General features: G+C 38.1%; 1 protein-coding gene across 11 annotated transcripts in view; it reads right to left on the bottom strand.

The window, feature by feature from the left end:
* Nucleotides 1-356: 356 nt before the first annotated feature.
* The window catches only part of LOC139749070 (solute carrier family 35 member C2-like), a 123,960-nt gene continuing 111,886 nt past the window's right edge, over nucleotides 357-12,430 (bottom strand). For all 11 annotated transcript variants that reach the window (XM_071662532.1, XM_071662530.1, XM_071662534.1 and 8 more), the window contains one exon: nucleotides 357-2,366. In XM_071662532.1, coding sequence (XP_071518633.1) covers nucleotides 2,193-2,366 — 174 coding nt within the window. In that variant the 3' untranslated portion in view covers nucleotides 357-2,192. The remainder of the gene's footprint in view (nucleotides 2,367-12,430) is intronic.

Genomic DNA, 12,430 nt, shown 5'->3' with positions numbered 1-12,430 from the left:
GAACTTTGTAATTATATACATATATAGAGAGAGTACAAGATAAAACTTTAACAAGCCTATCTGAAATAAATGTGTATGTGACAGACAATCAGGTAAGCCCATCATTCTCATTGTTTGATTAATATTTGTTACATTATCTACAGAATGTTTTAAGCCCTTACTCTTTTTTTGACAGTTCCAAATCTCTTATTTACAGGGAAAAGGCTTTATTGTGTGATTTGATACTCCATGAATTTGTTTAGTATCTATCTATCTCCTGGTAAATCCCTAATCTACTGTACTCTTATAGGAAGTGTACTACACTATGGTACTCTGGAAAAAAGTTTTATGGATACACTGTACTCAAATAAAAGAAATTAAACAAATATATCCCAGTTTATTTACATTCCAAAGTATAATCCAAAAAATATAGAAAAATAACTTGTTCCTAAATGTATATTACAAAAACAGTAACTTAAATTGGAGTGATGCTTACCAAATCCTGTGACAATAAGTTCTCTATAAGGTTTCTTACTATATGACATTAAACATATATGCAATACAATCATATGAACTATTTTGTTAAGTTCCATGAAACTATAATTAACCAGAGCCATCATTAAAAGAAAATTACATTCTCAGTAAGAACAGCCAGTAAAGGATTAAGGGACTATAGTCTTCTAAACCTGATTATGCAGCTGCAACATATGAATATGTAAATTGAATGAATTGTGGAAAAGGAGAGTGGGTGAAATGTACTGCTGTATTCAAAGTTTGGTTTGAACATTTGCAAAGAATGCATGATGGAGTTTACAATATTACTATTAAAGGGGTTACTGTGAAACCATATGAGACATTAGTGGAAGAGTACTGGAGGGAGGGACATTAATGGAAGAATATATGGAATGGTGGAAATGATCACAATTTTGCGCGTGATCAAGATATTCCTAAGAGTCCACGGGGAAAATGAAACACTAAGTTCCCAAGTGCACTTTCGTTTAATAATCACATATCAGGGGAGACACAAGAGAGGAATATAACAGTCAGTTGATATACATCGAAGAGACGAAGCTAGGACACCATTTGGTAATCATGTGATTGTCCAAAACCACATGGACAATCACATGTTTACCAAATGGCGTCCTAGCTTCGTCTCTTCGATGTATATCAACTGACTGTTATATTCCTCTCGTGTCTCCCCTGATGATGTGATTATTACACAAAAGTGCACTTGGGAACTTTTCGTGTTTCATTTTCCCCGTGGACTCTTAGGAATATGGAATGGTGTATGCAAGGGAGGCATGTATGGACAGGGATAAGTGAAGGCTCTCCTGCTTTGGCCACCCCCTTCATGGGAGTTCCCAGAGGGAATGAGTGTCAAATACAAAAATATTCTTAACACTGTTGTTTGGTCTTCAATATGATGAGAGACAAATGAACAACTAAACAAAGAATAATCCTGCACCTGAAAACCTAATGTGTCAGCATGAAATGGCACTTACTGCATAGGTGGTTAAAAAAAAAATAGGCCAACAAATGTATTACAGATATAACAGCTATCTTTCATTCTATCTAAATGAGGTAAATAACGTGCAACATAGAGCTACAAAAATTGCTCTAATGGAATGAATAAATTAGTATGTTTTTCCTGGAAACATCCCAATGGAAAAACACAAAAAGTGAAACGTACAAGCTAAAAAAATTGCTTTAATGGAATGAACTGTCTTCTTGAGAAATTATGACAAACTTTTCCAACAGGATGAATAAATTAGATAAGCTTTTGCTGGTAACATCTTGATGAAAAACAAAAAAGCTATGAAATCTACTTTTATGGAATGGATAAGTGTGACGATTTCCTTGAGAACTTCTGACAAATAAAAATGGTCGGTAATGAAATATGGAACACAAAACTGCTTAAACAGAATAGATCATTGGAATTTGCTTTTCAAGATAAATATAATTCACAAAAATTTCAGCAAATGGAAAACTGTGTACATCCAGCTTTGTCCACACAGCCATTAATAAATTCAAGACGAACACATATGTAAACTATCACCTCACTAAAACTCCCCAAGACAGATAAATGGGGAGAGATTAGTAATCAAACAACTGCAACTGTTATCACTTTCCTCACTATTTCAACAAGTATACATGTACTGGAAGTGTACCAACTAAACATCCACACTTGTTTTAACCAACATTTTCACAAGGAACTATCGAGAGTACAATTCAAGTTCTTCCCCTTCTGTGTCTGACAGGAGTGGTACCTTCTGATGGGATTCAGCTGGAGTTAATGGGCTGAGCTGTTGTGGTGGATGTTTGGGTGGATGAAGGGCTTTCAGGACAACGTGAAATGTGATACCGATGATGCAGAGAACAAGTCCCATCTGGTAAATGTATAACAGTTTAGAATAAGATACAAACCATCTTTTAAGAAATATACACATGAATCAGCTCACAGGGCTTGTTATCTGTTACTTTACCAGCACACACTCATAAGTCTCACACTGTGCTGATTTTTTAAATACCTTTATCCCCTGCAATTCACCCTCTATTATTCTGAATATGTTCACTCTTATATATAACAAACAGAGGTAATATCAATTCTTTACCAAAGCCTTACTTCTAAATGCATGCAATTTTATCAAGGCCACTGATAATTTTGAACAATTGTATCAAATCACTTCTTGAACTTTTCAAATAATAATTATGAATAATGGTATCAAACCAACTCTTAAACTTCACTTTTCTATCCTCAATTTTTAATATTTGAATCAAATCACCACTTAAACTTCTTTGTTAAACATATTAAGTAATCTGAACCAAACACATGAATAGCCAAACCATCCTGTTGGTACAGGTATTTAAAATTATCAAAACCTCTGATGATCTCAAACGAAGCACTTATCTAGGCTTGAAAACAAATAATTCACTCTATAGTAAGCAAACAACTTGTTGACAAACAATCGACTTTGAACAAGGCAAAGTACATGTTCTTCAACAGGACTGTTTAGAAATATATCTACCAGAGAGAATAGCTGAAAACAGTAAAAATCAATGATACTTTTAAAATGTCGACCAGACAAAATACTTTACTTCAAGTCCATGACTGATATTATATCATTTGCATCTCAAGATACAAAAATTATGAGTAAAGTAAACCCTCGATTTAACAGACTAATACGGGGGAGGGAGTGTCCATTAATGCCAAAAGTCCGTTAAATGGAACATATCCCATGGGCCATTTTTTTTATACAATATACAGTTCACACGCTTTCTTTTAACTCCTCTATCATTTGATGCCATTCTGAAATGTAAGGATTGCAAAATTATTCAACAAATAGTCACAATTCTCTGTATGCAACCTGACTGCATGATAGCTTGAGGGCAGACTGAGACTGAAACAAAGGGAATATACCTCATGCTACCAAAAACGAGCGATATGAAATGCACATGGTGTGGCATTTGAGATTTTAAATTTTTTTTTTAAATATTATCAATTGATGTATTACTATTTGCCCAGTCCATTAAATCTGAAATCCATCATATTGGGGTCCGTTATACCGAGGATTTACTATATTTCTATCTAATGGGGATATGAGAAAAAAAAGAAGCTTCCTGTGGTAAAACTTGTAGCTGCTGAGAATGTACACTTAATTTTTGCAGAAAGTAAAGATAAACTACTTAAGAAAATAACAGGACTAGTTTGTTGGCCCCTCACATAGATATCACAGGTAGACAAAAGATTTTGTTGTCTGTCAGCAGAAACTATTTATAAACAACATTCTATCATAACATGAGATTTCAACATACCAGAATCTAAATGGGGAGAATCCCTTTCCAGTGGTTCTGGGTAAAGACTCTAACTTAACTTTCATGGTGCTCTAATCCAATCGATTTAGAAACCTATTCGCAACAAGAGTTTATTAAATTTAGTTTTAACTACCAATGATGACCTCGTTAATAACGATGAAGTTCGAGGAAAGTTTAATATAAGTGATCACTGACAAATCAATTTTGAGGTTGCTCTCAACACTGCTTGTAATATTGGTTAACATGACAGTTGTTAAAAGTACCCAATTTTAAACAAGCAAATTTTAAGGATCTTCACAATGTTCTTGCCATGCAAACCTGGAATGATATGGTAAATGAAAATGACATGAATGTAGCTTGCAAAAGCTTCAGAAAAACCTTTAAAGCAGGAGAGGGAACATACATGCCAATGCATGGTAGATAGTCTATTTTTAAAATGAAACCAAGGTGGTGAAATGCTGAAATAAAGTACCTGGTGTCTAAGACAGCAGCTCATAAGACACTCACAGAATCTAATAACCAGCATGATAAGAGTGAATTATGTAAATTTGAGTCTACAAAGTAAGTGTTGTATGAAACAGTAAACTTCAATAAGAAGCATATCTTGCTGAAAGTAGCAAAAGAAACCCTAATGAGTTTTAGTTATGACTGTAGCAAAAGAGTCATTACCCAGTCAATAGGTACATTACTTATGGTAAATGGTGACTTGGTTTCTTGGTTTAAGATAATAAGCCATAGCAAAAATATTAGACTCTTTTTGCTTCTATATTTATGAAGACAAAACACGTATTCTTATACAACCCTAAGGAAACTAGTACAGAGATAGCAGCATCTGACAGACAGATAGTCTAAGTGAACTTAAAATATTCTGAGTAGAAAAGTTTGGTAATTCATAAGGGTTAATCTTACCTCCTAACCCAAGTAATCCATCTCACAATATACTAATACCCTGGTTAGCACTATCCCATTGAAGGCTGTTTCATTACAGCGCTCTTGTCTGCATCTTGGAAATATATTTTCACTAAAGAAAAAATTATGAAAATCCACTAAAGAAATCAAAGATCACAATTCCATACACTCAAAACATGCCAAAAACTGTTCTCTTTGTTTATACTCATTTGCTGTACACACATACACTCACATCCAATCAGTGCCTAGTGCTCCCTTCTGTTATTACAATAAAAATGTTGCTGCACTTACACTGTGCATACATTCTTAACAACCTGCCAATTTCTAAATTTGACTGTGACTAATATTTACCCACCATGTCAGGAAGATGGCCTGTAAGTTCTAGTGCTGCTTATGCATCTAAAGTGCCTAGGAAAAGCCTCTCCTTGAATGTAAAATAACAAGAGTCAAGACAGTCAGTAGTTGGTGAGCATCAAGTTGATATCAGTGATGCTTAAAAGTTGGCTAAATTGACAATTAGAACCATTATCAAGAATGTAGAGATGATAAAAGCTTCTACCACAACAAACATGAAGTTAACAACAAAGATGACTTGTTCAAGGACACGTTTGTTAGAATTAGTAAAGGTATATCATTGTAATGACTGTATCTATTAATATCTAACTTTCACATACAGTACTACATATATATCTCACACTGGGCAGTACTTGGTAGGCAGCCAATGACCTGGGAGGTATATTACTAGTAAGTACCATCCACCTGGATATCAGGAAAGTCAGTGACAGCTGCTTGGTGAGCCTTCACTTCACTGGCTGTCAAGTTGCATTCCTTTGATCCAAGTACCTGTATTTTCTTTCTGCCTCACCCACATGTGGCCTCCTGGCATTCTGTCCACAAACATAAAATCTCTCCTTGTCACACATAACATCCACCAACACTTAACTCACAAAACTCATTTTCTGTAACTAGATTTTCTTGTGGTGAGCACTGTGCTAGCTCTGCCTTTTCATAAAATGGTAAGAGTAATACAAAAAAGTAGTAGGTAAGAACATTAGACAGGGGCACTAGACAGAAGGAGTTATCATTATAATAAATATTTGGTGTTTCCTGCACCAGCGTGGCAGCCCCAGGAAACAGACGAAGAATGGCCCATTCACTCACATACACATATATATACATAAATGCCCACATATGCACATATACATACATATACATATCAACATATAATACATATATGTACATCTACACAGACATTACATACATACACATGTACATATTCATGCTTGCCTTCATCCATTCCTGTCGCTACCCCACCCCACAGGAAAACAGCATAGCTATTCCCTGCTTCAGAGAGGTAGGGCCAAGAATATGGTCTCTAGCTTCACATGCCCTGGTTCAGTCCACTGACAGCACATTGACCCCGGTATGCCACTTCGTTCCAATTCACTCTATTCCTTGCATGCCTCTCACCCGTCTGTATGTTCAGACAGAAGAAGTAGATAAGAATATTAGGTGTGAGCATTAGCAAGAGTAGTACTAGTAGGTTGGAACATTAGGTAGTAGTTGGTGGGAACATTAGATAAAAGCCTCTGAACATACTGTGCTAGAGTAACCCTCTGTACTAAAGGCTATGAAGCAGCACTGTTTCCTGCATTAGCGAAGTAGCGCCAGGAAACAAAGGAAGAAAAACCCATCCACTCATATACACAAATATATACATACATACATATACATATACTTATCAACACACACACACACATTTATCTTATCTATTTATTTATTATACTTAGCCGTTGTCTCCTGCGTTAACGAGGTATCGCAAGGAAACAGACAAAAGTATGGCCCAACCCACCCGCATACACATGTACATACATAAACGTCCACACAGGCACATATGCATACTTATACATTTCAACATATACATGCATATACATACACAGACATATACATATGTACACATTGGAAAGGATCACAATTTTGCACGTGATCAAGATATTCCTATGAGTCCACAGGGAAAATGAAACACGAAAAGTTCCCAAGTGCACTTTCGTGTAATAATCACATCATCAAGGGAGACACAAGAGAGAAATATAAAAGTCTGTTGATATACATCGAAGAGACGAAGCTAGGACGCCCTAGCTTCGTCTCTTCGATGTATATCAACTGACTATTATATTTCTCTCGTGTCTCCCCTGATGATGTGATTATTACACGAAAGTGCACTTGGGAACTTTTCGTGTTTCATTTTCCTCGTGGACTCATAGGAATATATATACACATGTACATATTCATACTTGCTGCCTTCATCCTTTCTCATTGCCACACATGAAATGGCATCCCCTTCCCCTCCGTGAGGTAGCACTAGGAAAAGACAACAAAGGCCACATTTGTTCACACTCAGTCTCTAGCTGTCATGTGTAATGCACCGAAACCACAGCTCCCTTTCCACATCCAGGCCCCACAAAACTTTCCATGGTTTACCACAGACGCTTCACATACCCTAGTTCAATCCATTGACAGCATGTCGACCCCAGTATACCACATCATTCCAATTCACTCTATTCCTTGCATGCCTTTCACCCTCGTGTATGCTCAGGCCCCATCGTTCAAAATCTTTTTCACTCCATCCTTCCACCTCCAATATGGTCTCCCATTTCTCCTCGTTCCCTACACCTCTGACACAGACATATATATATGTATATATATCTATTCATTTTTATTATGCTTGAACACCATTTCCCACATCAGCAAGGTAGCACCAGGAAACAATGGTTCAGTCCATTGACAGCATGTCAATCTCAGTATACTACACCATTCCAATTCACTCTATTCCATGCACACCTTTCACCTCTCTGCACGTTCAGGCACAACCAATCATTCAAAGTCTTTATCACTCCATCCTTCCACCACCAATTTGGTCCCCCGCTTCTCCTTGTTCCCTTCACCTCTGAAACATATATCCCCTTTGTCAACCTTTCCTCACTCATTCTCTTTGTATGTCCAAACCATTTCAACACACCCTCTTCTACTCTCTCAAACACACTCTTTTTATTACTACACATGTCTGCAACAGGGGTGTGTGATGTCATCATGGTTATTTGATTTGTTTATGGATGGGATAGTTATGGAAGTAAATGCAAGAGTTTTGGAGAGAGGGGCGAGTATGCAGTCGGTTGGGGACGAGAGAGCCTGAGAAGTGAGTCAATTGCTGTTCGCCAATGATACAGCACTGGTAGCTGATTCAAGTGAGAAACTGCAGAAGTAAGTAACTAAGTCTGGAAAAGTGTGTGAAAGGAAAAAGTTGGGGGTAAATGTGAAAAAGGGCAAGGTAATTATTAGGTTCAGCAGGGTTGAGCGACAAGTTAGTTGGGATGTTAGTTTGAATGGAATAAAATTGGAGAAAGTGAAGTGTTTTAAATATCTGGCAGTGGACTTGGCAGCAAATGGAATCATGGAAGCTGAAGCTTATGGAAGTAAATGCAAGTGAGTCATATGGTGGAGGAGGGGGCAAAGGTTCTGGGAGTGATGAAGAATGTGTGTAGAGAGAGAACATTATCTTGGACAGCAAAAAGGGCATTTTTGAAGGAAAAGTAGTGCCAACATTATATGGTTGCAAGGCATGGGGTATAGATAGGGTTATATGGAGGAAGGTGAATGTGTTGGAAATGAAATGTTTGTGGAGAATATGTGGTGTGAAGTGGTTTGATCATGTAAGTAATGAAAGGGTGAGAGATGTGTGGTATTAAAAAAATTGTGGTTAAGAGAACAAAAGAGGGTGTGTTGAAATTGAAATGGTTTGGACATATGGAGAGAATGAGTGAGGAAAAGTTGAGAAAAAGGATATATGTGTCAGAGGTGGAGGGAACAAGAAGTGGGAGACCAAATTGGAGGTGGACGGATGGAGTGAAAATGATTTTGAGCGACTGGGGCCTAACCATTCTGGAGGGTGAAAGGTGTGCATGAAATAGAGTAACTTGGGTCAACATGCTGTCAACAGGCCAAACCAGAGTATGTGAAACGTCTGGGGTAAACCATGGAAAGGTCTGTTGGGACTGGATGTGGATAGGGAGCTGTGGTTTTGGTGATTACACGAGAGCTAAAGAATGAGTGTAAGGTGTGAGCGGATGTGGCCCTTTTTTGTCTGTTTCCTGGGGACAGGGTAGCCCCAGTAATGGATGAAGGTGAGCAAGTATGAATAAGTACATCTGAGAACAAATGGGAACCTCGGTGAAGGGGGCTAATGGGGAAGTAATAACAAGTAGTGGTGAAGTGAGGAGATGGAGTGAGTATTTTGAAGGTTTGTTGAATGTTAGATGATAAGAGAGGCAGATACAGGGTGTTTTGGTCGAGGTGGTGTGTGAAGTGAGAGGGTCAGGGAAAATGGTTTGGTAAACAGAGAAGAGGTAGTGAAAGCTTTGCAGAAGATGAAAGCTGGCAAAACGGCGAGTTTGGATGGTATTGCTGTGGAATTTATCAAAAAATGGGGTGACTGTATTGTTGACTGGTTGGTAAGGATATTCAATGTGTGTATGGTTCATGGTGAAGTGCCTGAGGATTGTCAGAATACATGCATAGTGCTATCATACAAAGGCAAAGGGGATAAAAGTGAGTGTTCAAATTACATAGGTATAAGTTTGTTGAGTATTCTTGGGAAATTATATGGGAGGGTATTGATTCAGAGGGTAAAGACATGTACGGAGCATCAGATTGGGGAAGAGCAGTGTGGTTTCAGAAGTGGTAGAGGATGTGTGAATCAAGTGTCTGCTTTGAAAAATGTATGTGAGAAATACTTAGAAAAACAGATGGATTTGTATGCAGCACTTATGGATCTGGAGAAGGCATATGATAGAGTTGATAGAAATGCTTTGTGGAAGGTATGGTGTGGGAGGTAAGTTACTAGAAGCAGTGAGAAGATTTTATCGAGGATGTAAGGCATGTGTAAGAGCAGGAAGAGAGGAAAGGGAATGGTTCCCAGTTGGTTTGTGGCAGGGGTGCGTGACGTCTCCATGGATGTTTAATTTGTTTATGGATGGGGTTATTAGGGAGGTAAATGCAAGAGTTTTGGAGAGAGAAGCAAGTATGCAGTCTAATGTGGATGAAAGGGCATGGGAAGTGAGTCAGTTGTTGTTCGCTGATGATACAGCACTGGTGGCTGATTCGGGTGAGAAACTGCAGAAGTTGGTGACTGAGTCTGGTAAAGTGTGTGAAAGAAGAAAGCTGAGAGTAAATGTTAAAAAGAACAAGGTAATTAGGTTCAGCAGGGTTGAGGGACAAGTTAATTGGGAGGTAAGTTTGAATGGAAAAACTGGAGGAAGTGAAGAGTTTTAGATATATGGGAGTGGATTTAGCAGCTAATGGTGGAAGCAGAAGTGAGTCACAGGGTGGGGGAGGGGGTCAAGGTTCTAGGAGCATTAAAGAATGTGTGGAAGGCAAGAACATTATTTCAGAAAGCCAAAAATGGGTATGTTTGAAGGAATTGTGGTTCCTACAATGTTATATGGTTGCAAGGTGTGGGCTATAGATAGGGTTATGCAGAGGAGAGTGAATGTGTTGGAAATGAGATGTTTGAGGACAATATGTGGTGCGAGGTGGTTTGATAGAGTAAGTAACGAAAGGGTAAGAGAGATGTGTGGTAATCAAAAGAGTGTGGTTGAGAGAGTAGAAGTGGGTGTATTGAAATGGTTTGGTCACATGGAGAGAATGAGTGAGAAAATATTAACAAAGAGGATATATGTGTCAGAGGTGGAGGGAACGAGAAGTGGAAGACCAAATTGGAAGTGGAAGGATGGAGTGAAAAAGATTTGAGCGATCAGGGCCTGAACATGCAGGAGGGTGAAAGGTGTGCAAGGAGTAGAGTGAATTGGAATGATGTGGTATACCGGGGTCGACATGCTGTCAATGGATTGAACCAGGGCATGTGAAACGTTCAGGGTAAACCATGGAAAGTTTCTTGGGGCCTGGATGTGGAAAGGGAGCTGTGGTTTCAGTGCATTATACATGACAACTAAAGACTGAGTGTGAACGAATGTGGCCTTTGTTGTCTTTTCCTAGCGCTACCTGGCGCACGTGTGAGGGGAGGGGGTTGTTATTTCATGTGTGGCAGGGTGGCGACGGGAATGAATAAAGGCAGCAAGTATGAATTATGTACATGTGTGTATATGTATATGTATGTGTACTGTATATCTATGTATACATTGAAATGTATAGGTACGTATATGTGTGTGTGTGGATGTGTATGTACATATATGTGTATGTGGGGGCATGTACATACGGAGAGATAAGTTGATTCTTGAATCCAGATTGGAGTGTAAGGTGTGTTAGAAAGATCTGTGAACTGAAAAAAGGAGAAGAAAATTGGAATAGAAAATATGAACAAAAGTTCTTACTAAATAAACTGATATTTTGGTGTAAGCTTACTGGAAACCTTCGTTAAACAAGAATGAGCAATATAGTAAATGTAAAGAGGTTAAGATTGATGTGTAGACAAAAAAAGCTTCAGTTGGAATATAGATCTGGTAAAACCAAGGAAGTCTAGTAGCTCTGGCTGTATGGAAGGTTTAGTTTGGATGTACCTAGATGAAGCAAAGCTGATGTGATCATGTGGGTTTACTTATCTGCTTCGGTCGCTAACTTGCTAATGTGGAATAGTGGGATAAGTTTTGAAAAATCTGCACTAGGAAATGGCTTTAATTAAGCTGGTGGAGGTCTTAGGTCAAAAACAAAAGATTATTTTTCAGAAACAACTCACTCAGTGAATTTGGTAACGTATGGTGGCCATTTACAAGGTGGGATAGTTGAAGCCTCGTTAGTAATAACATAATAAAATGAACAAGAAGGATAATAATAAGAACATATGACATTAAGGCATGGATGATCCTAAGGATAGATTTAAGGATTTTGATCTATTGAGTTTGGAAAAGAGTTATGATGCAATAAAAGTAGTCAGAATGTTGAAGGCCTTGCTAATTGGATATAGTGATGTAAACGTAAATTGTGAATTGTCTATATATGGATTTGGATAATTCTTGGGCAAATCATTACCCAAATGAGGCAAAGCACTTTTTCTTAAAGAATGTAACATAGGAATATATTGTCAATCAGAAAGGGAAAAGAAGGCAAATGATACTTGAGAAGAGACTGATCAGATTAAATTTTGCTTAAGTCACAATCATATTGTTCTTGAAGTCAAAATGCAATGGGCAAGTATCCTTTGGAATAATGGAAACTCCTAGATATAGGCCACAATTGGGAGGGGACTCCCGAATATTTCCGCAACGAAAAGATTGAAAGGATATTCTGAGGTTGTTTGAATTCTTTGTTATCATATTCATCTAAAATATGGGTGTTTTGGTCGTGGTGGTGTGCAAAGTGCGAGGGTTAGGGAAAATGATTTGGTAAACAGAGAAGAGGTAGTAAAAGCTTTGCGGAAGATGAAAGCCGGCAAGGCAGCAGGTTTGGATGGTATTGCAGTGGAATTTATTAAAAAAGGGGGTGACTGTATTGTTGACTGGTTGGTAAGGTTATTTAATGTATGTATGACTCATGGTGAGGTGCCTGAGGATTGGCGGAATGCGTGCATAGTGCCATTGTACAAAGGCAAAGGGGATAAGAGTGAGTGCTCAAATTACAGAGGTATAAGTTTGTTGAGTATTCCTGGCAAACTGTATGGGAGGGTATTGATTGAGAGGGTGAAGGCATGTACAGAGCATCAGATTGGGGAAGAGCAGTG

This window comes from Panulirus ornatus, chromosome 6, assembly GCF_036320965.1.
Source record: "Panulirus ornatus isolate Po-2019 chromosome 6, ASM3632096v1, whole genome shotgun sequence".
Taxonomy (NCBI): Eukaryota; Metazoa; Arthropoda; class Malacostraca; order Decapoda; family Palinuridae; genus Panulirus; species Panulirus ornatus.
Note: the sequence above shows the minus strand (reverse complement) of the source record. Positions and strands in the feature narration are given on the sequence as shown.